The sequence below is a fragment of the Schizophyllum commune genome, assembly GCF_000143185.2.
Source record: "Schizophyllum commune H4-8 unplaced genomic scaffold SCHCOscaffold_4, whole genome shotgun sequence".
Lineage (NCBI taxonomy): Eukaryota > Fungi > Basidiomycota > Agaricomycetes > Agaricales > Schizophyllaceae > Schizophyllum > Schizophyllum commune.
In genome coordinates, this window is record NW_026089541.1 from 2551404 (window position 1) to 2575026 (window position 23623).

At 56.0% G+C, this 23623-nt stretch overlaps 12 protein-coding genes across 12 annotated transcripts; 9 read left to right on the forward strand and 3 right to left on the reverse strand.

Moving 5' to 3' along the window:
* Window positions 1-60: 60 nt before the first annotated feature.
* Window positions 61-4116, reverse strand: SCHCODRAFT_02536701 (uncharacterized protein). The gene is made up of 7 exons (XM_050343583.1): window positions 2830-4116; window positions 2650-2773; window positions 2327-2597; window positions 1702-1937; window positions 724-1626; window positions 493-649; window positions 61-434 (listed from the first exon to the last, which is right to left on the reverse strand). Exons 1-6 carry the CDS (start codon window positions 4093-4095, stop codon window positions 561-563), a joined length of 2889 nt encoding a protein of 962 aa, XP_050201253.1. The 5' UTR covers window positions 4096-4116; the 3' UTR covers window positions 61-434; window positions 493-560.
* Window positions 118-393, reverse strand: SCHCODRAFT_02495789 (uncharacterized protein; the record flags this gene model as incomplete). Its single annotated transcript, XM_050343028.1, has 1 exon — window positions 118-393. One exon carries the CDS (start codon window positions 391-393, stop codon window positions 118-120), a length of 276 nt encoding a protein of 91 aa, XP_050201252.1.
* A 725-nt stretch (window positions 4117-4841) lies between the features above and the next one.
* On the forward strand, window positions 4842-6189 carry SCHCODRAFT_01169937 (uncharacterized protein; the record flags this gene model as incomplete). The annotated part of the gene is made up of 2 exons (XM_003032843.2): window positions 4842-5567; window positions 5623-6189. The coding sequence occupies 2 exons, from the start codon at window positions 4842-4844 to the stop codon at window positions 6187-6189; spliced, it is 1293 nt and encodes a 430-aa protein (XP_003032889.1).
* A 271-nt stretch (window positions 6190-6460) lies between these two features.
* SCHCODRAFT_02477213 (uncharacterized protein) lies at window positions 6461-7204 on the forward strand (the record flags this gene model as incomplete). Its single annotated transcript, XM_003032844.2, has 2 exons — window positions 6461-6735; window positions 6787-7204. Coding segments are annotated over 2 exons (693 nt in total), but the record flags the coding sequence as incomplete, so codon positions are not given.
* Window positions 7205-7556: 352 nt separating this feature from the next.
* On the forward strand, window positions 7557-8429 carry SCHCODRAFT_01122194 (uncharacterized protein). Its single transcript, XM_003032845.2, has 2 exons — window positions 7557-7717; window positions 7775-8429. Exons 1-2 carry the CDS (start codon window positions 7664-7666, stop codon window positions 8348-8350), a joined length of 630 nt encoding a protein of 209 aa, XP_003032891.1. The 5' UTR covers window positions 7557-7663; the 3' UTR covers window positions 8351-8429.
* Window positions 8430-8565: 136 nt separating this feature from the next.
* SCHCODRAFT_067570 (uncharacterized protein) lies at window positions 8566-10264 on the forward strand (the record flags this gene model as incomplete). The annotated part of the gene is made up of 5 exons (XM_003032846.1): window positions 8566-8796; window positions 8846-9181; window positions 9245-9618; window positions 9663-10130; window positions 10187-10264. Exons 1-5 carry the CDS (start codon window positions 8661-8663, stop codon window positions 10262-10264), a joined length of 1392 nt encoding a protein of 463 aa, XP_003032892.1. The 5' UTR covers window positions 8566-8660.
* Window positions 10179-10947, forward strand: SCHCODRAFT_01285592 (uncharacterized protein). Its single transcript, XM_050341379.1, has one exon. It carries the CDS (start codon window positions 10377-10379, stop codon window positions 10884-10886), a length of 510 nt encoding a protein of 169 aa, XP_050201254.1. The 5' UTR covers window positions 10179-10376; the 3' UTR covers window positions 10887-10947.
* SCHCODRAFT_02619710 (uncharacterized protein) lies at window positions 10660-14433 on the reverse strand. The gene is made up of 9 exons (XM_003033405.2): window positions 13800-14433; window positions 13040-13742; window positions 12855-12989; window positions 12681-12806; window positions 12469-12632; window positions 12297-12408; window positions 11790-12243; window positions 11179-11744; window positions 10660-11125 (listed from the first exon to the last, which is right to left on the reverse strand). The coding sequence occupies exons 1-9, from the start codon at window positions 14099-14101 to the stop codon at window positions 11009-11011; spliced, it is 2679 nt and encodes an 892-aa protein (XP_003033451.1). The 5' UTR covers window positions 14102-14433; the 3' UTR covers window positions 10660-11008.
* Window positions 14434-15642: 1209 nt separating this feature from the next.
* SCHCODRAFT_02536717 (uncharacterized protein) lies at window positions 15643-17605 on the forward strand. Its single transcript, XM_050343584.1, has 3 exons — window positions 15643-15943; window positions 15992-16898; window positions 16951-17605. Exons 1-3 carry the CDS (start codon window positions 15657-15659, stop codon window positions 17518-17520), a joined length of 1764 nt encoding a protein of 587 aa, XP_050201255.1. The 5' UTR covers window positions 15643-15656; the 3' UTR covers window positions 17521-17605.
* Window positions 17606-17667: 62 nt separating this feature from the next.
* Window positions 17668-19675, forward strand: SCHCODRAFT_02619714 (NAD(P)-binding protein). The gene is made up of 11 exons (XM_050344948.1): window positions 17668-18057; window positions 18112-18189; window positions 18246-18364; window positions 18413-18483; window positions 18536-18643; window positions 18700-18743; window positions 18790-18819; window positions 18870-18893; window positions 18942-19056; window positions 19110-19232; window positions 19287-19675. Exons 1-11 carry the CDS (start codon window positions 17897-17899, stop codon window positions 19527-19529), a joined length of 1116 nt encoding a protein of 371 aa, XP_050201256.1. The 5' UTR covers window positions 17668-17896; the 3' UTR covers window positions 19530-19675.
* A 147-nt stretch (window positions 19676-19822) lies between these two features.
* Window positions 19823-22534, forward strand: SCHCODRAFT_02619716 (cytochrome P450). The gene is made up of 16 exons (XM_050344949.1): window positions 19823-20183; window positions 20238-20300; window positions 20354-20388; window positions 20438-20491; window positions 20540-20577; window positions 20625-20668; window positions 20726-20794; window positions 20851-20879; window positions 20936-21111; window positions 21167-21420; window positions 21477-21537; window positions 21593-21790; window positions 21845-21874; window positions 21924-22141; window positions 22199-22276; window positions 22330-22534. The coding sequence occupies exons 1-16, from the start codon at window positions 20051-20053 to the stop codon at window positions 22479-22481; spliced, it is 1632 nt and encodes a 543-aa protein (XP_050201257.1). The 5' UTR covers window positions 19823-20050; the 3' UTR covers window positions 22482-22534.
* A 150-nt stretch (window positions 22535-22684) lies between these two features.
* On the forward strand, window positions 22685-23615 carry SCHCODRAFT_02619719 (ESCRT-II complex, vps25 subunit). Its single transcript, XM_003032850.2, has 5 exons — window positions 22685-22720; window positions 22771-22813; window positions 22862-23022; window positions 23075-23220; window positions 23276-23615. The coding sequence occupies exons 1-5, from the start codon at window positions 22690-22692 to the stop codon at window positions 23468-23470; spliced, it is 576 nt and encodes a 191-aa protein (XP_003032896.2). The 5' UTR covers window positions 22685-22689; the 3' UTR covers window positions 23471-23615.
* The last annotated feature ends 8 nt before the right edge of the window (window positions 23616-23623 follow it).

The window sequence follows — 23623 nt, forward strand, 5'->3', positions numbered from 1 at the left end:
ACAGGCCTGGGCACGCTCCCCTCAGCGTCCCGACGAATGAGAGTACTTTGTAGGTGGTAGCACACGTTCAAAAGTGACATTGCAGGTCGCCGTGCGTATCTCGCTACTGAGCCGTAGTCACTGCAGCTGACCGTACTCCATCAATACATCCTTGAGTGTCTTCTCATAGAGGAGGACATTGTAGAAACCTTTCCCGCGGCGAACATGAGCAGATGCTAGCACCCAGATCTCGCTAGCGCTGTCCTCAGCCTCCACAGAGATGCGAGGGACCTCCGGGATGTAGGAGAAGTCGACGACGAGTTTAATGCGTTTAGTGAGAGGCTGTTCTCGTGCCTGCTCGAGTTTTGCGAGAATCGTCGGGGCAGCCATATACAGGCATGAGACCGCACACATGGTGACTATGTTGATCTCCGACTGTGGCACGTCTTTGATGCCTATACGAAGGGGAGAATGAGCAAACACAAGGGCTCAGATGGGCCGTCTGTGTCATACCGTCAATTATAGCTGGCTGTCTGCCGGCCTTAGGTCTGAGGTGCCGCGGCATGCAGATGATTTTATGGCTACGCCAATGACGGCGCTGACAGTCCGGGGAGCAGTACGCAACCAGGAAGCATGAGCACCGATGAAGTGCCCCAGCCGGTGAGGAACACTACAAGTTGTATGTCAATCGTTATCGAATGGAGGCACAGATAAATCAATGTGGACATACCTTTTCGAATGCACATCTCTTCAGGCGCTTGTTCCTGGCTTGCAAGCTGAGCCACCTCTCCGCAATGACAGCATCCACTTCTTCCAGCGTCTGCTCATCTGCAAACCCAGCCCCGCGTAATGAACGCGGTTTGCCGCCATTACCGTGGGCGAGCGCGCGCAGCACACGAGGAGAGATGGTCTGACTGGCAATCATCTTCAGATATGCCGCCGCTGCGCCTGCCTGCTGCACTCGACTCATGTGTGCAAGGAGAGGAAGCGCGCCGTCGCGCAATGCCCAAGCCAGCATGCGATCATCGGTCACGGTGGAGAGGATGGTGCAAAGCAGTTCGGACGCATATGTGGCGATATCTGGCAACCGGCCCAGCAACTCCCGAAGAAGGTGGACAGCTGCGCGAGAGACTCGGCGGCTTGGCTGAGGCAGAGTTAGCCCTCGGGAGGCGATCCGAGTGAGGGCCTTGATACTGGCTGTCAATGAACGGACAGGTGAAAGAGAGTAGGCGAGAATGCGGAATATCTGTCGAAGGGCGAGGTGATAGAGAAGCTCAAGATCGCGGCCAACCGCTTCCAAGATGCCCTGATGCACAAGGGGGTCCAGGGTGGGTCCCCTATCCTTGCTCGAGGGGCCCTTGAGCTCGGCCGCGAAAAAGAGCACGAAGCTGAGCTTGGAATCGGTATCCATCACGTATAACGTTCCGCGCTTTGCGGCCGGGTCCGTTTGCGTGTAACGCGGCAGATAGAGACTCAGCTCGCATACCGTGGCATAGATCCAAGGTGTGGTCGCAAAGACATCCCGAAGATGATCAATACGCCTGAACAGAATCTCCAGCGTTGCGCAGAGCTTCGAGAGGACGACATCATGCGAATCCTCCAGGTTGATGACGCCTCGGACTGGCAGGAGGGCATCAAGCCATTTAGCTATGCACGGCCAGAGTATGCGTGCGCATCTGGTTATAGGACCAAAAATAGGAGTCTCGTCGACTACGAGAGGACCTTCAAATGCGTCGAATGCATCAATGAGGGCTACGAATGCTTCGTATGCTCGTCGGACGGTGTGGTGGCTCAGAGTCCACGCTGCTGGATCTAGGGAGAGAGGGTCTACGAGGAGGTCACCGAGTTTTTCTCGAGCGGAGTGGAGCGCTTTGATAGGAGTAAACTCTGGCCCCGAGCGATGATACGCTCTCCGTGCGTCTGTTGCCTTGACTTTGGCAAGGATTTTGATGACCTCTCTGGATGCTTGCCGGGTTGAGCTCATAGTAGTCGGAAAGATACTTGCGTATAGCGCGTTGTGAGAAAGTCAGGCAGGTCAGGTCAGCTGCTGAAAAGAAGGGCAGGGTTGAAGCAAGGCAAGCGCGTGGCAATTTTGGCTTACGTCAACAGCACCACGTGATGAACGGTTCGACTCGTGATCTCGGCCCCGAAGATCAGAGCAGAAATTGAGAAACCCTTACCTCAACTAGTACTAGTACTAGTTGAGACGACCTTGTTCGAAAGCGAGAAGTTATGAGCATATTACAGCCTGGCATGCATCTTCGTACTGTACTACTCAAGCCAAGGAATATACGGGACGTCTTCAAGTTCGTGCTTCTCTGCAAGCTCCTGTACCGTCATCTCGAACAGACGCACAAGGAAAAAGCCATTCCCTCTCTTGACGTAGGCCAATCCCAGCACCGTAATATCCCCCGTCCCTTCCCCTTCTATGTCCACGCCTACCTCGAACTTCACGGGTATCTGCGAGTTGTCGACGATGACCTTGGCGCGGCGTAGACGCCGATGTTGATGTCGCAGCCCTGCTACGTACTCAGCGATTTCTTTGCCCAGTACGTATATTTGGAAAGCCGAGCACGAGACCGCGAAGTCGATCTCTCGGCCTGGCACGTCTCGCATTCCTACATTGTGATGAGTTAGGAGTACGGCGCGGTATGGGCAGACATCACATACCGTCAATGATAGTGGGTGAACAGACTTCCTTGTGCAGCGGCCAATCCGCACGCTGACATTCCTTCGAGCAGTACGCGATCTGATGGCATGGGCAGCGACGGGTCAGGCCAACAGGCCCATTGCACTGGAGAGGGATTCATCATCGTATATTTTCTGACAGTTGATGTCTGCTGAGCATACCTGGTCGTGCCCGCACTTCCTCAGGTCATCTTTGCGACCCTGTAGAAACTTCCAGCGCGTGTCAACGACCACGTCCACCCGAGACAAGACGTCCTCATCCGCAAAGCCAGCATCTCTGAATATCCCGAGCGAATCACCCTTGTATCTGACGACCGCGCGTAATACGTCAGGGCAGATCGTCTGACAGGCGATCGACTTGAGGTAAGCCGCGGCAGGGAAGTCCGGTCGTACTTTGTTAACGAGAAGAAACATGGGCAGTGCCCCAGCACGAATGGACCAGATCATCATCTTGTTATCATTCGTCGTCCAGAAAAATTGATGGAGAAACTGGGCGGCGAAGAGCACCGCATCGCCGTACATCCGGTGCCTCAGCAGGACTTCACGAAGGAGGCGGACAGCTGCGCGAGCGACCTTGCGCGAGGGCGTGGCCATTGGCATGTTGTCGCTGCGCGGGAGACTTGTGAGGGTCTGCAGGGCGATTTCCAACGAGTTCGGAGGCGTGAGTGCGGGGCGTCTGAGGAGACGAAAGGCTGCTCGGATAGCGAGGCGGTAGAAGCGATTAGCATCTTGTACGACAGCGAGAGCCCCGCCGATGGCTAAGGGGTCCGCGCGGTACCCCTTCGAGCCCGGTTGCATCACACCGTCGACGCCCAGTCGAGTTCCACCGGCAATAGCGAAGGAAAGCATCGCATCTACGTTTACGATCTCGGGCATGCTCCTGATCAGCGCAGGGGTTATATAGTGGTCGAGACGGAGCCAGAGGCGGAATAAAGAGGCATAGATCCATGGCGTCTCTGCAATGACATCTTCGAAGAAAGGTTTTCGCATGAAAATGGCCTCGAGGATCGCGCACAGCAGATGGAGGACGGCACCGTGCGAGCCTTTCGTGTCGATCCCACTGTTTGTTGGAAGGAAGACGTCAAGCCATTTCGCGATCCATGGCCACATTATGCGTACGCATTTCACAGTGGGACCCGTTGGGATATCCATGCGCTTGACAGAGTCAAAAGAGTCAAAGACCTCGAACGCATCCCTGAGGGCAAGAAAGGCTTCGTAGATTCGGCGAATAGGCTCATGATCAAGGGTCCAAAGAGTCGGGTCCACAGTGGAGGGCTCAACTAGAAAGTCGCACAGCTTCCGTCGCGCGCGCAGGAGAGTCCCGGTGGCAGTGAGATCGGTACGGTCGCCTGGTATCCGAGCATCCGCTGTCCTGACGGAGGCGAGGATAGTATGGACCTGTCTTGCTACTTGCTGTGTCGACGACATCGTAGGTCGAGAGGGCCGCTATGTGGTGGTGCGAGAAGAAAGAGGATGGTATATGTGGTGGTGATGGTGGTGGTGGTAGGAGTGAAAGGCGGTCCTTTCTCTTTCGCGTAACGGTATGGCAAATCCGGCCCGCCTGAGCCGCGTCACGCCTTGCGTGCCCGCCGTGGCTTGGTTCCCTCCTCGATGTACTCTGCCCATGACAGTCTCTAAACTACTTGAGGCTCTTCCAAACGAACTGATAGATCAGATCTTGTGCTACGTTGGTCAACTTGAGCGGCTTGATCGTCGACCATCGGCTTACGGCGCCCTCTCGCGCGTTAACCGCCGCCTACACACCCTTGCTCTCCCACATCTCTTCTTTACAACTATACTTCCGGTGAGGAAAGCAATTCGAAATGAATACGTTCTTTCCCCCGCTCCACTCGTACGCTTCATAGCTCTGTTGGCAAGCAATCCTATGTACAAGCAACATGTCAGGTGCGTCTGCCACCACGTCTCCAGCGTTCTCGTGGGCTCATGATCTTACTTACAGGCACCTATTTATCAGCCCGGCGGACCTCTACATTGCGGATTGGAAAGTACCAGAGTCGTATCCCTCCTCAACCATCGGCGACTACTGCTGGGAGCTGCTCAGCGCAGACCGAAGTACTCCCTGGGACCTCCACAGCTTTACCTCCCTTACCATCGGGTGTAGCCTTGCTACCAAGCCGTTACTCGAGACCTGCAACAACCTTCAGCACCTGTCTATGCGATGGGTTGACTCCGATGGATACCCGGACTTGTCAATCTTCTCAAACCTCGTTTCCTTCCGCCTGGTGGGGAGAGCCTTGGCTTCGCATAACGTCGGCGACGGAATATATGATCAGGCGCATCGAGCTCGCGCTTGTCCATCACTCCGTACGCTTCACCTGCAAGGGGACGTCATGATGCCAGCTGCGATCGTGAACCAGCTTCACGAGCTCCATCCCCACCTGCGCGTATTCTCTACGCGAAAGACTTCCCTGACGCCGCGGGATATTTTGGATATCGTCAGAAAACACCCGGGCTTGGAAGAAGTCAACGCGGACTTTAAGGGCCAATATGACGACTGCCAACTTGGGGCGGTGATGGACTCGATTCGCGGGCGAGTTGGAAAGCGATCTCGTGCAGCACTGGACTTTGGAGCATCGACGGCGAGCGAGCATCACGCATGGCGTGAGCTGCTAGTTGACGGGTTTGCCTGTGTGCGCACGAAGCAGTGCACTATTAGCGCACACGACAATGCACAGTATCATCTGGACTCGCTGGCCATTCGCCTACGTATCTCCGATACAATCGTCGACCTCACAACGGACCACCTGGCCGCGCTTCTAGATCAACCTGCCGACTTTACGTTCCAAGATCTCCGTCATTTCGCTATTTCCTTCAGTCAATACGGCACCAGTGTGACGTTCACTACGTTCAAGAACGAGAGGACGTTCCATGACTTTACGGTACGTTCCCTATCTACACAAGCTACAGCCCCGAGTGCTGAGTCTATCGCGAAAGATGCGCCTATGTGATGTCCTCTCGCAATGGTCGTGCCTCGAGACCTTTACCTTCCACCACGACCTCGAAGGACGTCGTATGGACGAGTTGGAGACACCCTTCTACTTCGACGAAGCCGTGCCCTTACTCGACGAGCCCTCCCTGCCGTCGGAGCTCGCCTACGTGATGGAATTCGCGCATAACCTCGACAACCACCTCGACTTTTTAATTGACTCCGTCCGCGCGACGGCCTTGCTCTGGGAGCTAAGCCGCATACTGGGCAGAAAAGTCGAGAGGCAGGACGATATTGACCTCGACGAGATATGGCTGCAGCGCCATCGGTCTGGGTTCGCTCGTTGCGCTGGGCGTTTGGCGGAAGCGTGTCCACGGCTCAGGGTGTTTCGATGGTATTTGGGAGCTTGCAAGCCGATAGCGTCTCTCGCATACAAGATGCATCGCGAGGAGGGCGGGGAGCTGTCGGCCATGACGGAGAAGCTGGCACTACGAGGGAAGTTCTTTCCCTTTGAGATGCTGGCTGGACAGGAGCTACGTGTGGCGAGAGGGTCTTGGGGAGAGAGTGGTGCGTGAAGGTACATAGTACCCTGTGAGCTTCTCGATCCACAACTGGTAGCAGATGTAGAAGCTCTAATTGAACATGCTGTCTCAATCATGACCACTTCCTCCCTGTCCATGCGCGAGCATCCACAACCGATATAGATTGAGAACCAAATGTATTGTAATCAGCCTCGTAAGGCGCCAGAGATTCGCCCGACGCGGTGGCGGCACGCGGGAAGCAACGGCCCGGCTGCGCATCTTGCACTCGACCGTCACTCTGACATCGCGTCCTCAGTTCGTCGCCATGTCGAAGACCCTCGATGGCCTCCCCAACGAGCTTCTCGAGCACATAACGCGTTACGCGCACAACTGGGAGAAGCTCCCCCAGCGCCTCAGCGTATACGGCGTCCTCGCGCGCGTCAATCGTCGCCTGCGCGCGTTCGCGCTGCGATACCTGTTCACCACACTATGTCTGCCCGTACGGAAGACGGAGGACCTGCACTTCGTGCTGAAGCCGCGTCCGCTGGCCGCGTTATCGGCCTTGCTGCAGAGCGATCCCCGGTATGTGCAGTATGTAAAGTGCGTCGATCATCCTTCCCCGAGCGCGCTCGATGTTGACGTCCTCGTTAGGCATCTCCTTATAGGCCCAAGGTCGTACCCCAGCTTCCATTGGCACGACGAAGGCCCCCCTGTCGTTGATATGACCGACTGGTCATGGCGTTTCCTCTCCCACGTCCAGTCGGCTCATTGGGTCAATTTGCGGAGCTTCACGTCCCTCACGATCACCTGCACGCCGGCGACCTTGCACATACTCAAGTCGTGCCATAACCTGACGAGCCTGTCCATGCGCTGGACGCACCGCGAGTTCCCCGACCTGTCGCTATTCCCTCGGCTGGAGTCGCTGCGTCTTGTCGCCAAGGTGTTGGGAGCGAAGAAGGTCGGGAAGCGGCGACGCCTGTCCTCGCAAGTGGTCTACCCATGCAAGTCCTTGAAGACGCTCGCGATCCATGAGGGTGTCCGACTACCGCAGGCCATCGCAGAGCAGCTTCAAATGTTGTACCCCAACTTACGCGCCCTCGTTGCGTACCGAACAACCCTCTCGCCAGACGACGTGCTACAGATGATAGCCGAGCACCCGGGCTTGAAGGAGCTTACAGTCAACTTCGGAGCCGAGACCCTTCCTCTTTACCACCTTCTCCACGTTGCGCGTGGCTACTCAGGAGAGCCGTCGCAGCTAGCGACTGATCTGGAGGTCCTGCTGTCTGGGTCGACGAAACCTCATTGCCTGTGGACCAAAATTCTCGTAGGCGAATTCGGCTTCGTGCGTCAGAGGAACCCACAGGCTACTGCGTGCAAGGATGGACGATACAAGATCACCTCCCTCGCCATCCGATCTGCCTACCAGACAGTCGACGACACCTCCTTCGACGAGCTGACGGCTCTACTGGATCAGCCGGCCGGATTTCCTTATCGCGACCTGCGACATTTTGCGCTTACATTTGGCTATATGGGGACTCGAGAGTTCAACTATGAGGGTGTTGTGTTCGTCGAGGACTTCATGGTGCGTACAACCTCCAAACTTGTCGAGCGCGTCTGACTGTGCATGTCATTCCTCTAGGCGCGTTTGGGCACGCAGCTTTCGCACTGGACGTCCCTCGAGTCTTTCGTGCTCCACCACGACTTGATGGATCGGCAGTGGCACGGTCCTCCGAAGGTGCCTTTGTTGGACGACACAGACTTTCCGACCCGTGGCTCTTGGGCGAACACCAACCACCCGTCGCTCCGGAACTGCCTCCGTTATCATCACGATGCATGGTCCGATGACGAGGACGAGGTTGTAGAAGAGCTGCGCCGCACACTCGGGCGCGAGATCGACATAGACGACGACAGTGCAGGTATCGACCAGATATGGCTCGATCGACATGAGTCCACCATTGCTCGCGGCGTGCGCAAGATAGCGGATATGTGCCAGCGGCTACGGTTCTTCCAGTGGTTCGTGGATGACGATGTGCCGAACCTGTCATACACATACAAGATTGATCGCTACACGGACGGGCGGGGGAGAGTAACTACTGGGCAGACGTCGAGCTTGGACTGCCTCAAGGGAGAAGTGCTGCCGTTCACGGTAGCGGTGGGTCAAGAGCTGCAGGCGGCCAGGGAAGCGTGGCATGCGCGTCTGGATTGCTGGGGCTAGCTGGCGATTGCTTCTCAATACTGTATATACCTGATGGTCTATCTTATCTATCTGCATAGAAAGGAAGCCGTAGAAGCTCGCATTGACTCCACCATGAATTTCTCGGGGCGCAGGTCAACGACTACTCACGTGCATGTTCGACTCGCACGTGGGCGCGCCATTGCTCCCGATGCCGTGCCTCTGCGACCCTTCTTACCGTGACCTTACACGGTTGCATTGTTCTCATTCTGCGCCCGTCTCGCGGCGACGACGGACGCGTCTCTGCTTCTTTCCTTAACACCGACGGCACTCCGGCTTTTATCTTATTATCATGTCTATATCTTCCATCCCGGAGCGCACGCGTTCTCCTGTGAAGAGCAGGGACTCGCCGACACGGCCGTCGTCGCGCACGTCCATACGCTCAGGACGCGGAAGTCCCTCGACAGCCTTGTCTTTTGATGATCCAAGTGCGTATTCAATTGAGAGCCTGGGGCGCCTCTTAATTAGTCCACGCAGTTTCCATCCGGAATCAGGTCTCGACACTCAAGCACTCCATACGACACCAAACGGCGCAGCTCCACAACCTAGAGAACATGCTACAGTCGCAGCCCCGCATACCATCCTTATCCCTCGGCGACGATCACTCCCCCACGTCGCCAGTGACGCCCAAGCTCAATAAGCGGTCAAGTTACGACGTCCTGCAAGGCATCGCGGGCCCGGACTCCAGCTTGCCGCTGCCGCGGCGTCTCGACGATAACAGCATACAAGAGGGTATCCCCACCACTTCGTCGAATAACCGACGGACGTCCAGCCCGACGCGCACCCTCAGTCGCATACCCGTTTCATCTGTGGGTCTGTATACTTGAGGCGCATTTTCCCGTCGAGCGCTCATTGATCAGACCCCCTCTGATTCAGGCAATGCCCGTGCTCTAACGGATGACGGCATCGCAGTGCCTCCGAGGTCGCCGAACACGGCGTCCTCCTCCAAGCCACTCCCTGACGGGGATGCGCAGTCATCATCCACTTCACACCTCCCACCTCCGAGTCCGAGCCGGAGGATATCCATGACTCCCGGTGGGACGACAAAGGTGCTCGCTGATTTGCAGACCGGTGTTATCAACGCCCGGAATGCACTGGAGAACACGAAGGCCCAGCTACGATTGTCACAGCGGAGTGTGGCTCAACTGACACGCCAAGTCGAAGACCTCAGGGAGGGTCGGGAACGGCTACGACTAGAAAATGAGGGCCTCAACAACGTAGTCGCTCGGAAGGAGCGCTTGCTACAAGAGGTACTTCCCTTCCTCTTGTTCACGGCTGCTACTGACTCACTAAGGTCCTGGAGCGCGCTCGGAAGGCAGAAGCCGAGGTCACCACGCTCAAAGCACAGCTCAAGACGGAGACGACGACCAACAAGAAGGCCGTGCGCGAGATGGAAACAGCCCTCGCCGAGTCGACCGCCTTGTCCTCAAAATCCGAACGCGAGTACATCACACTACGGGACAGCATCAAGAGCATGACCGAGTCGTGGAAAACGGACACGGACCGCCTACGCGAAGAGATCAAGCGTCGCGAGGAGAAGTGGAAGGTCGAGGAGCAGAGTATGGGCAAGAAGTACCGCCTCTTGGTTGAAGAGGTTCAGGCCGCGGAGACCGCGCGGTTGCAGTCGGTCGACCTTCGCGAAGAGAACACGCGCATCGGCAAGGAGCTCGAGGAAGCATGGGCGGAGGAAATCAGTGCAATGCGTACTGCCATGGAGAAGAGCAACAAAGACAGCGAAGAGGCGAATGCAACAGCGAAGTGCGTGGTATCCATCTTCCTGCTTCGGGCCGCACTGACGTTGCTGTGATTTCCAGAGAGCTGGCCGCCGAACTTGCACGTTTGCGTCGTCTCATGCGGACCGCTGGTCGAGCAGAATCAGAAGCGACACCATCATGATCCTCGTTCGACCGTGCTTTCTCCCCTACTACCTTATAGACGTGTTCTGTGCACCTCCATATATCCTGGCTTCTTTATACCTGCTGCCAATTGCTTTCTTTGCTTCATCTTTATGGTCCCCCGGCGACGTAGTCCGTACGAGAGACACTTTCCTTCAGCTTTCTTGCCGCTATCGCTCCCGCTTGAGTTATGCTCTCGCCGCACGTCCGATATGCACATCCCTGTTCTACCCGCCCTGTCTATGGTCCATACACCCCCTTCGCGGGTTCTACCACTTGTTCATGTTCCACTCGCCCTGTCTATGGTTTATGCGCGACTTGTCCATGTTAGGCCTAGCCTTTTTTCAGAGCTTGTTTATCTCGCCGTCGTCACTCGCTGCACCTGTCGTGCATCACCCTACCTGTCTTTTACCCGGCAAACTCCCCTTTATCGTACGTACAGACTATCAGCATCGCCTGGACTCGTTCTTTCTCTAATCTCTAGCATATCTATCCACCACGCATCTGTAGCATTCACGCAATTGAATCCAGTCCATTGCTTTGCCATATATTCAAACAAACATTTTTGTGGGTACAGATTCCGTAGTACAGTGTTTATACAAGTCAGAACATTCCGAGCATAGGAAGGAGTGAATACGGAGGTTGGTACACGTCGTTTTGTGAGCAGAGATCGTATCTTCCGAGTCCGTGGTTCCGTAATTGTGTTGTACAGGTTGAAGTACATTTTTCGATCCGCCTCGTTCGCTCAGGCGTCATATACAATGCGAGCGCCAACCCAGGGGTATGGGTAGTTGCGCTGGTACCAGTTGCGCAGCGAGCGACGGCCCGCAAGACGCGGAATGGTCGCGTACGAGCCTCCGAGCTGAGCAATCTGTCAGCAAGATTCCTCGCACAATGCAACAGAACTACACTCACCACGACATTGTGCCTCCCATCGAAGAAGTCCTGTGAGTACCCTGGGTACAGCACCGACGCCTTGAAGCCCTCCACTTTGTCGAATACCGTCGACGTCCACTCCCACACGCCCCCATTCGTTAGCTTCACCTCCCCGCCCTCCGCCTTTCCCTTCACCACGCGCGGCGGCGTCGGGTGCCAGTTGCGGAAGCCCACGTTCGCGCCACCCTCGTAGCCGGACTCGAACTTGTCGAGGAAGAGGCGGAGCTCGGCCTCGGTGGGCAGCCGTCCGCCGCGGACGACGGCGTACGTGGAGAGCATGTCGTAGGAGGCCATGACGGGCCAGCGGTGCGCGTACTTCATGGGCACGGAGCCATAGAGGGTGCGCACACGCATGCCGCCGTAGGGGTCAGCGGTGTTGGTGGTGGAGTTGTCGTCCTTCGCGGGTTCGACCCAGCTGGGCGGGAGAGGGACAGTGGCGCGGTTGGCGGACCAGTATGTGTAGAACTCGCCATTGGAGATGGGGCGCCAACTCATGCGGACCTCGCCCACTTTCTCCATGCGCACAGGGTGCTCGTTATCCCAACCTGCGTAAAAGTTAGCACGTGCCGATCCAATGAGGAGCCACCTACCAAACTCGCGCTTGCGCGCATCCTCCTCGCTGACTTGCTCGTCGAGTGTCTCATCGTCCTCATGCCCCAGTGTCACCTCCGCGGGCCCAATCGTCAACGTCTCCCCTTCAAGCTCGGGCTCCGCATCCCAGGCCTCCACCAGCGCATCCCATGGCGGCGGCGCAAAGCCCTTCGGCGCCCTCAAGCCCTCACCCGCCTTCATCAGCAGCATATACAGCAGCGTCTCCGCGTGCATCGCTTCGTGCTCGTACGTGATCATCAGCACCCGAGCGAGGCGCGCCGTGAGCGGGATGCGGCGAGCGACAACGCCCTCGTAGATGCTGGTAAGGCGCCGCCGGACGCGCTTCTCGAAGTCAAGGACCTGCTGGAGAGCGGGCCAGTCTTCGGGGCGCTCGGGCACCTGGGAGTGCGAGTGGCATTGCGTAGGGTCGTCAACGTCGGGGTCGATGCCACGCTGAGAGGATGTATCAATATACAAGCGTGAACCTCAGTGAGATAGATAGATACCTCGAAAATATCCTTGAAATACTCCGGCTCCGTGTTTGGCTCCTTGAAGTACCGCGAGAGGAAGATATCCAGGAACGCCGGAATATGCCCAAGATAGAAGAGGCATATGTGCCTGCGGAAGTGCTGGTTCAGCTCAAGCCGGATTAGGGAGTACCGACGATATCTAACTCACCTGAGGTCGATAGGCTTGGTGTGAAGCATCTCCTCGGGGATCATGCTGAGTGTTATCGTATCCCAGCATGCCCACATCGTATTCCAGTCGGAGACCGAGGGAATTCCAAATGGGCTCGACGACAGGACGATATCGTCTGGCATGCGTGCGACGGGCGTCTTGACCTGGGAATGAATCAGTCGACTGCGTTACAGAGTGTCGGTATTACTCACCAGAGGGAAGACGAAAGCCGGGCGCTCGAGCAACCAAAGAGAGTATTGCCGAGCGCTGTCGGTCCAGCGGTGGACCGGACGCAGCCCAGCCTCGGTGAAGAGGGTGTAAGCATCCAGCTCGGAAAACTACGCGGACATCAGCCAAAGTCGTGGTGGTGAGGGAAAAGGGCTAACCTTGAGCGACTCCTCGATCTTCAGCTTCTCGTTCGGAAGGAACGAGTAAGCCTTCCCTGTCGAGGGCTCGACAACCGTCTGCTCAATCTTGGAGACAAGGAACGCCTCGTGCCGACGCTCTTCCACATTGTAACGCTAGAATGCCGTTAGCGTCTTGTCATGGGATACCGGAAGGCTCCACTTACGTTGACGTAGTCCCACTTGCTATCGTCGAACATGGTCTCGTCGCCAAGCAGACGGCCAGCGTGGTGAAGACCGTTCATAATGAAGCGCTTGGTGTGGCCCTCGGGGTCGTTGTACGCGACTTCAATGCGCGACTTGTCGTTGTCGTGATCCATTCCGAGGAGGAGGGTATCACCAGACCCCGGGCGGAGGGGAAGGGCCTTGAGGAATGCCGAGCCTGCATCGCGGTCGAAGTTCCCCAGCGAAGAGCCCAAAAACAAGATGTGTAGAGGTGGGCTATCGGCAGGTATGTCGACTGCCTCGACGATGTCGCTCCGGGGCGTGGCTGGCAGGGATGACTCTTCAGTGGACGCAGATGACGAATCTGAGAGAGATCGTTCGCGGTCACGAGGTGGGCTACGCGAGCTCTCTGGGCTGCGACTCGACGAGGGACTCCCGGAAGACAGGCGATCGGCGACGCCGCGCATAAGGAGGCCGCCCGTTTTGACGAACTTGATGCCTCCGTCATAGGTGCCGCACATGCCCTTGGTGGCGACGCGCCCCTCAAGCGCGGTACCAACCTCATCGTGCGCGATGCCGTCGAGCGTGCGCTGCAGCTCGTTCTGCTCGAGGTCGAGAGCGTAGTAGGTGATAGGGGGCATGGCTTGGGGCTGGGGGACGAGGCGGGCGAGGGCAGATAAGATGTGGGAAGTCTTGCGTAGGGCCCTTATATTGAGATACGGGATCAGTCCAGTGATCGTGCCGAGGGTGCCGTGTACGTACCCGGCGCCTAACTCAAGAACGACCTCGTCTCCGCCCACTACGTCGCGTCCACCGTGCATAGCGCGGACGATCGCGTCAGAGTGCTGCTTCAGGATCTCCTCCTCCGCGCCAAAAAGGTAGTACTCCTTCGCGTCGGTGGTGATCGTGTCGTATAGGCGCAGACCGCGCTCGTCGTACAGCAGCATTGTCGGAAGGTGCTTCTCGCCAGCAGGCTTGGTGAGGCCATCGCGGATCTGCTGGTGGATGTCGTCAACGACGACGCCCTCGTCGTGGGGGTGAACGTCGAGGATCTCGGCAGGCATTGCGTGCGTTTGCTTGAATGGAAGGGGACTGAGCGTAGGATACTAGGATGGCCTTTATATTCGCTCTGGATACTGTCAGCCGGGGCCACGGAGCCGTCATCCGGCCGTAATGTGTCCTTCCCCCTCGGGCTGATGTCATGGTCTCGATGCAGACGCGGAACCATTGGAAAGAGGGGACAAACGAGCGCGCCAGGACGTCCATCCCCGGCGCCTGGGCGGTCATGCGCTCCCCAGGCGCAGGCGCTGCGCCTTCCACTCCATTCGCCCTTGCCAGCGACTCACGGCATGTCCCATCATCCCCGACTGCCGCGGGTCTCGGTACGATCGTTCGTGGAGGTCAAGAAAGAGATGACCATGATGAACTTGCCTTTTCGGGAAGGAGTGACATCCGCTCAGGTGCCCCGCGCGTGACACTTGACTCAATTACACGCACGCTTGCTACCCGCGACCAGGCGCTATTACCATTGAGGCCACGACACTAGTTACTACCTCCAAGTCTTTCCCACTCCCCTACGCTGTGCAAGCTCCGCCCGAACACTTCTTTCAGCATGTGAAGCTCGCCTAAACCCCTGGTCAAGAGCAGGTAAAGCGGACTCCTGCCAACGTTGGGCTCCTTACGCCAACCTGGTGACCACACCGCTTGATTGCCTACGCTCTTTGTCTATTATTGCTTGGGAATCAAAAGGTCGCGCACTACAGAATACCTCGTGCCACATCGAATCGCGAAGCCAACGGTACACCATTAGCAAGCTTCCGTCCCGATTCCATGCTCTTTGACGCTCATCTGGCGCTCAAACGGAATGCAGATCCCGACAGATCGCTGGGTAGTATGAGGCCTTTTCTGGAGAGTCCTCGGATTTCCCACTCGCCGTAAGCAGGTAAGCAGACTGCTCAATCACCGTGAGTCAAGTCCTACATACTGAGTAAGCCGATCGGCCTAAGTACAGGGCGATTTCGAACATGTAGGTCCAGCTCGGTGATTGCCATTCCTGTCAGGCCGATCGGTCGGCGTTCGCGCGTCCTGCCACGGCCAACTCCTCGGGGGCCCTCGTTGCTCTCTCCTACTATCAACGTGCGAGACTGTGTTCTCGGGCTTCGCTAGGGGACCACCTCGGCTGCTCGTTCCCATCATCAGTTTTGAGGTCCCACAGCCTTCGGGTCGATGTTACGGCTCAGCTCGAGATGTTTGCTTCTCATCATAGCCACGAATTCCACTAGCTGATAGAGGTGTGGCTAGTATGGCTTCCTATTCTACCTCTCGCGGAGTAGGCAACAAATTGACCTCAAATACACGCATGTTCACTGTTTAATGACAGATAGCAACTGAGCAGTCCCACAAGATCATCTGGAACATGATCACAGCGATCACATTCCTCCTTCTGGTGTCATCCTTTTGCTAGGGACATTCAACGACGAAGTTGAACCACGAGCTGCTGGATCTTGTAGGTCCAATGACGGTAATTGCCGAAATGTGACATCACGCGCTATTCACTGCCCTTCGCGTGTCGCGATCGCCGATCGCGCGCCCTGCCATCGTCTTTTCTCGCTCGTGTCCATGCCCCGAACTCATGCCTCGCTCGACGATCTTTCCAACGAGGTGCTGATCCAAATTGCTGAATATGCCGATGCCGGCGCGTGGGAACGGCTTCCCTTGCGACTTAGCGTGTACGGTGTCCTGTCGCGCGTCAACCGCCGCCTGCACGACTTCGCATTGCCGTACTTATTTTTTCGGATACGTATCCCGGTCACTACCCTGAACGGAAAGTATGCTCTAAAGCCGCGGCCTCTGGTCAAGCTCCTCAGGCTATTGCAAGATGACCAGGACTACGGACGGTACATAAGGTCTGTACTCAGTGAAAGGTACCCTCCCGCTATTGAAGACATGCGCAGGCATCTTCAAGTTGGACGTGCGACATACTCGTACGGAGTCGATGCAGCTACCGACCAATCTACATTCAAAGCGGCCAGCCAACACGCATGGGAGTTCCTTGACACGGACAGGCCCTCCTGGGACCTCGACAGCTTCACGTGCTTCCTAATTGGATGCAATACGACCACTCTTCATATCCTTCGCTCCTGTCGCCACCTCACAACGCTTTCCATGTACTGGCTTGGCCCCGACTTCCCGGATCTCATGCCGTTTCCCCAACTCGAGACACTACGATTGCAAGGACCGCCCGTCAATTTCCTCGAACGTCGCAGCAAGCTCGTGCGCCCTTGTACGTCGCTTCGTACGCTGAATATGCGAGGCGACGTTGGCATCCCTGCAAACTTTACGGAGGAGCTTGCTACGCTGTTTCCCGTCCTTCAGGTTCTCGCCCTCGCCGAGGCGCCTCTCACTTCGAAGCACGTCTTGCGCATGATCATATCGCACGAAGCGCTCGAGGAGGTCTCCATCGACTTGAAGAGTCGCTGTATTCTGGGAAACATACTCGATGTCACTTCCGGCCGTGTATGTGAATGGCCGCTGGCCCTGAACGCCGACGAAGATCATCCCAGAACACCGCGGGATTACCAATACCTCTGGAGGAGAGTCATGACGACCGGTTTCGCATTCGTGCGAGAGAAGGCTTTGCCCATCAATGGCCTCCGACCGTACACGCCGTTCAACCTCACATCCCTTGCCTTGAAGGTGGCCGAGGACGCAGATAATATTGTTGCCGATCCACTGTTGGCTTTATTGGACAAACCACCCAAAATGTCGTCCATGCAGACTGTACGACACTTGGCACTCTCGATCGAGCCTTCGCGCTCCTTTCGCATGTTTCCTCGAGACGACTCCGTCAGCGACTTCATGGTACGTGATGATGTGCTCGTACGTGGCCTGGCCTGACGCGAGAACGCACAAGGAGCACCTGGGAAAGCAACTCGCGAAGTGGAAAAATCTCGAAACCTTCACCTTCGTCTTTAGTTTCATTCAGAGGTATTGGAGCGCCTTGGGTTTCGACGACCCTGTCCTCGACGACGGACAGCAACCATCCGTGGCGTTGTACGAGGAGGAAGACTTCCCGATGACCACGCGCGGTATTCTAGAGTTCCGCGTAGCGGAAAACATCAACGACATGGACGACGTAGAACATGCTCTCGAAGAGGCCGCGGGCATGCTTGGTCGATCAGTCACGCTTGACGACGAGGACGTGAACCTCGACGAGCTATGGCTGTCCCGGCGCGAGAACGAATTCGCCTCATGCGTGCGCAAGATGGCCGAACGCTGCCCCAAGCTTCGCGAATTCAACTGGTATGCCAGAGATCACTGGCCGGGCGTGTCGTGGGCCTGGAGGATCCGTCGCAAGAGGGATGGCGGGGTGCAGGCTGTGTCGGGAAAGGCATCGCATGAGGGTTCGTTGTGCGGAGAGGCCTTTCCATTCCATGTTCTCGTGGGACAGGAGCTTCATTTCGCCAGGGCGGCTTGGCGTTGAAGGAACTGAGTTGGCCGTCTGCGACTCCGAGTCTGTAGCGACTAAGCTAGAGGGAAAACAATTCGAAATTACACATGGGCGGCACGTTCATAGTGATGGGTGACACCATGGGTCACAGATCGGCTGAACGGTTCGGAAGTTCACACCTTCGCCTCGCGCTGCAAAGCGCAAGGACATGTTCCACGTTCATATCCACCCTCTAACCGTGTGGCCATGACAATTGGGCCCTGGTGTTTCTGCTTATCGAGCGCGAGGACCAATACGACTGCCGCACCGCGTGAGCGAAAGATCCAACAAAACACCCGACATCGATTTCCAGCGATCTTCACTGAATTCAACTGCGTACCTTTTCCCTCCCAGCTTCTTCTCACCCACTATGGCCCCCATCCCTAACCCGCGCGTTGTGTTTGCGAAGCCCATTCCGGAGGGTGCTTGGCCAGTCATTGGCGAGCATCTCGTCTACGATGACTCGCGAACTATCGATCTGGACAATGTGCCTCTGAACGGCGGCTATCTGACGAAAGCTCTGTACCTCAGGTATGCACTACAACTCCCGTCTCGTCCGTGCGTATTGACTTCGTGGCATGACAGTCCCGAGCCTTACATGCGCGTGCGGATGCGCGATGAAAACATCATCGACTACAGCAGCCCGATGAAGGCTGGCGCACCGTGAGCGTCCGCTCTAGCGAAGTCAAAGGTAATGACTAACGCTTGGACTTCGTCAGTGTCGTCAGCCTGTGTGTTCTGAAGGTCCTCCGCTCGGAGAAGGAAGGTTTCGAGCCTGGTGACCTTTTGTACGGAGGTTCGCAATGGGAGCTTTACACCGTGCAACCATACGTAGAAGGTGATTATCTCCCTGCTTCCTTGTTGTTTCCACTGAAGTCGGAATCAGCGCGTCGGGAACGAGACCCTTCGTGGCCTCCCTGGACGATCCACATCGACGGGTTCATCGTCCACAACAAGGTCGATTCCCTTGCTTTTGGCTATTTTGCCGAGATCCTGATGGGCTCTCTAGGTCCCAGACCCGAAGGGCGCTTTCCCTCTATACAAGTACTGCAGCCTTGGCGGTGCGCCGGGGATGACCGCATACGCAAGTTGGAAGAAGTACGCCGATGCTAAGAAGGTAAGCCCTCACTGATTCTCCTATTCAAGGGAACGTCTTGGCTTACGTAGGAGTAGGGCGAGACCGTGTTTGTTTCCGCTGGCGCGTCTGCTGTCGGCAGGTGAGCACACGAGCTCTACAGTTGGAGTCTCCATTGACGGTTTTAGCATGATCATCCAATTCGCCAAGCTCGATGGGTAAGGCAATTTTTTTCATACCTACTTCGTCGCTGACTATCTATTCACAGCCTGAAGGTTATCGCATCCGCAGGGTGAGAACGACCAGAAACGCACGTGCTTGACATGCTTAGAGAACGTAGGTCCGACGCAAAAGTGGAATACATGCGATCACTCGGCTGCGACGTCCCATTCAACTACAAGACGACTCCGTACAAGGATGTTCTGGCGAAGAATGGACCTATCGACATTTACTATGTTCGTACATCCTACATGCCAAAATTTCGAGTTTTTTTTCTGACTTCTCACAGGATAACGTCGGCGCCGAGGCATTCGCGGCGGCCCTCGACAATATGGCCCTCTTCGGTCGCGTCATTATTTGCGGTCAGATCGCGGAATACAATGTCGCTGCAGAGAACAAATTTGGAATCAAGGTCGGCCCTAGCGACGTATTTATTTCCTGCCTCTGACCGAAGCACTCTTCCCAGAATACCGACATGATCTACAAGCTCAACTTGACTGTCAACGGGTTCCTCACGCCCTACCTCGCGGAAGAGTATGCCCCCAAGTTCTTCGTGGACGTGCCGCCCATGATCGCGGAGGGCAAGCTGAAGAGTGAGGAGAGAATATACGATGGTATAGAGTCGGCGCCGCAGGCCTTCGTCGATATGTTGAAGGGTGGCTGGGATACCGCGAACGGCAAGGTGGTCGTCTCGCTGGTAGATCAGTGAGTATTACCATGCATATCTGGTTGCGCAAATGTACGTCTAAGTATAGGCTTCTTTTCTCTTGGTTCATGCCTTCATAGAAGCAAGCTCGATCTTCTACAGTAGTTGTGTGTCTAGATTGATCAAGATCACCTGATGCTATTTGGTCATGCTATTTCCCAAACTTCAGCTCAAACTTGACCAGATCGTTGCCAGGCGCTCAACCCGGGCAACGACAGCATCGTCAATGAAGCGGATCATCGAAAGAACGCCAGGCTCCCCTCGCGCGGTCTTATTTTGGCAATGATAAGGCCACAGCCTGAGCGCCGTCGGCCTTCTCATAAAAGTCAACAGCGACGCCGAGATCTTCAAACGCGAAGCACAGGCGTCGAGCGCTTATGACTGCTACGCCTATGCATCTTCCCGTCGGTCCTCGCGCCCCACCGGGCCTCCTGCGTCTAATCGCCCCGTTGCTCGGCACCGACGATACGCTATAAAAGTAGCTTCAGCGCAGCGAAGCTGACCCCTCCCTCCCCCTTGACCGGATGCTCGCCAAAGTAGCCCTAGCCGCCTTCACTCTGGTTCTCGCGCGCACTATATGGCGTATTCTATCTCGCTACGTGCAGCGGAGTCCATTGGACAATATTCCGGGTCCAGCACCGCCTTCCCTGCTGACAGGTTCGTTGTTATTTTGCTCTCGCTCTCTGTGATAGAATAACCCCTCTCTTGTAGGTAATTTCTACCAGCTATTCCATCCTAATGCCTGGGGCTTCCACGAGAAGCTCGCCGAGGAATGTGAGTGCCGCTGGCGGGCTGATGCCGTCAAGGATTGCTGAGAAATTATGCAGACGGGCCTATCGTCCGCACGACTGGCTTGCTCGGCGTATGTCTGATTCGCATCTCATCAAACATTGCAATTGAGAGTCTTGCAGGAGAAGCAGCTGTATGTCGCTGATTCGAAGGCGCTGCATAGTATAATTGTCAAGGTTCGGACTATGGAATCGAGTCTCTAAGTCGCTGATCACCGCGAGCAGGACCAGGATGTCTATGAAGAACACCCCCAATTCACCTCGTACGCTCTTCACCTTTGCCTTCCTTCCATGCACTCAGCCTTCACAGGGCCAATCATGTCCTGCTCGGCGAAGGCCTCACCGCTACCCTAGGCAAGCCATCTCCCTCTACTCTCAGCCACACCTCGAATGCTCATCTCCTATACGTAGGCGAAAAGCACAGGAAGCAACGCAAGCTCATGAACCCCGTCTTTTCCATCGCGCATATGCGAAACATGAGTATGCGCTTCCGCTGACTGGGCTCTCGAAACTGTCCGAGCTAACTTCCCGTTTAGTTCCTATGTTCCAGGAAGTCATCGGCAAGGTAAGCATCTAAGCCGGGAAGTCGTCTCACGAAGACGAGCCAACGTTCGATACCAGCTCCGGAATACGCTCGAGGAGATAACGGAAGATGGCCCTCGCGAAGTCGATGTATTACACTGGATGAGCCGCACGGCTCTGGAGCTCATCGGACGCAACGGCCTTGGTTATTCTTTCGACTCCCTGGCCGTGAACGATCCCGGGAACCCGTACTCCTCTAGCATCAAGGAGCTCGCGTACGATGTTGTCTTCCTCGTTGCTATACAATCGTACTGACTCCCGCCATCTCAGCCAAGCGGTCTTCAAGCTGATCTTCTGGCGCACGTACGTCCTTCCCGAGGTATACAAGCTCGGTCCGGCGTGGTTCCGACGCGCCGTCGTCAACTTCGTCCCGTGGCGCAGCCTCCACGATATCCGTGACAAGGTCAACCTGATATGGAACTCCTCGAAGGAGGTGTACACGCAGAAGAAGGCCGCATTGCTCGCTGGCGATGCGGCGGTCTCTCAGCAAATCAGCCAGGGGAAGGACATCATGAGCTTGCTGAGTGCGTACCGCTCGCTATATTTCTGTATCCCCGAGCTGACCTCCGGCTGCTACTAGTTCGCGCCAACATGAAGGCAGAAGACCCCTTGGATGAGGACGAGCTAGTCGGCCAGATGTCGTAAGTGGCTTGGTCTTGCGCGCATGAGCAGAGAGCTGACAAGTGCAATTCTTAGTGTGCTTATATTTGGCGGGACGGATACAACGTCCTCTGCACTTTCACGAATCTTATACCTCCTCGCGAAACATCCCGACGTGCAAGACCGTCTTCGTCAAGAGATACGCGCGGCGAAGGAGACGTACGGAGTACTGACGTACGACGAACTAGAATCTCTGCCGCTTCTCGATGCTATCTTGCGAGAGACGCTCCGGCTGTACGTCCTGAATCTATTGGTTACCTCGTCTCACACTGATATATGTACCTTCAGATACCCGCCAGCTTCTCAGCTTCTGCGAAAGTACGCTTTCAATCCATTTGTTTGCTGACACGAGCTCATCATGCATCAGGACCGTGAAGGATGCCATCCTACCCTTCGGCAAGCCCGTAATGGGCGTCGACGGCCGTGAGCTAACGGAGGTATATGTCCCTGCCGGCACGCCTATCATCATCTCCATCATCAACGCCAATCGAAGCAAGGATATGTGGGGCGCGGACGCTCTGGAGTGGAAGCCTGAGCGCTGGCTCGCGCCGCTCCCTCAGTCCGTCGCCGATGCTCACATGCCCGGTATGTCATCGTTGTCTCTTTGTCTTGCGCTCGTCAGCCGCTGACTCAAGTAAACAGGTGTATACAGCAATCTGATGACTTTCCTGGGTGGCGGACGGGCATGCATTGGCTTCAAGTTTGCACAGCTTGAGATGAGTACGTTATCCGCCATTGTTTGAGCCAGATTGGGTGCTGACAACGGATTCCAGAGGTAGCCCTTGTCGAGCTTCTCGACGCTTTTGAGCTGTCACCGAGCAATAGGATCGTGAGGTGGCGCATGTCCAACATCTCTTCGGCGTACGTCGAGGATGCGCCGCAGAAGTCCCAGCTGCCCATCGTACTCACTCGAGCAGCTAGATAGAGTATCTATTAAACGCGGTTTGTGTAACATTTACGAGTGATCTTCTATCCCAGTACATGCTTCTCATTAGATGTACGCCTGCGACAACTGGCATAGCGACCAACTCCTTTGAGAATACTGTAACCTTGAGTGTGAGAATCTTGCAGCCCGGTTTGTGGCGTTTGGCCCTCGTCGGCAAAGTCCGACATCAAACTCAACCGTGACTCTCATGGCTCTTCGCACTCACGAGACACCCTCAGGTCAGGCGAACGCCCCGCTATAGCTCTTTTGATCTGAACCCATACTTCAGGCTTTCTGCTGCCATCGATACACTCGTTCCCACCTTTCTATACGTCAGCCGTCTCCTTGCAGGCTCACGTCACCTGCTGACGAGCGCGTAGGCAGCAGCCGAACCCATCATCGGAATCGGCGGTCACAGAGCAGTGGAGCAGACTGATTTTGACCTATGCACGGCATAGAAGACTCTTTACCTTGCGCGTTGAGGATGCGGAGGCGCCTGGCGGCGATTGGGACGAGATCCTCAGGAATGAACGCATCAACCGTAAGTTCAGATGTCAATTCAGTCTAAATCTCTTAACCTTACACCGTTTCAGGAAGACTACCACCATCTCACTTGGAGAGAATCCTTGCTAGCATGGTCTCCCGAAATCAGGCCGCGTACGAGCCTGCAAAGCAGACTCGTGCCGCGCTGATCTACTGGAGAACACCTGAGGAGTGGGCTGAAGAGCTTCACCAATGGGTAATAACCGAAATGTCCAGCTCTATGCTGAACACTCATGCTCACTGCCTACCAGGTCGCGTCGACAGGCCAGCTCGGGACCATCATGACTTTCTACGAGATCATGGAACCGCCGGTCGAATCGTCCTTGAGCGGCATACCCCTGCCCCTTCTCAAGAAGGCGATCAGCATATTGGCGAAGTCAGGGCGCGCGCAGCCCATTGCCGTCGCGGATGGCGAAGGTGTCAGGTTCTTCCAAGGGGCAAGCTGATCCTGTAAATTTTGAACCCTTCAAGTTGAGGATCACTGGGACCAGCCTCATCCGAACTCTTCATCTTGGTCCCTCTCATTGGCATATACGATGTATACTGTAGCATAGATCGAGGATGGTGTATAGCATTGATGCGCTCATGGCAGCCCGTCC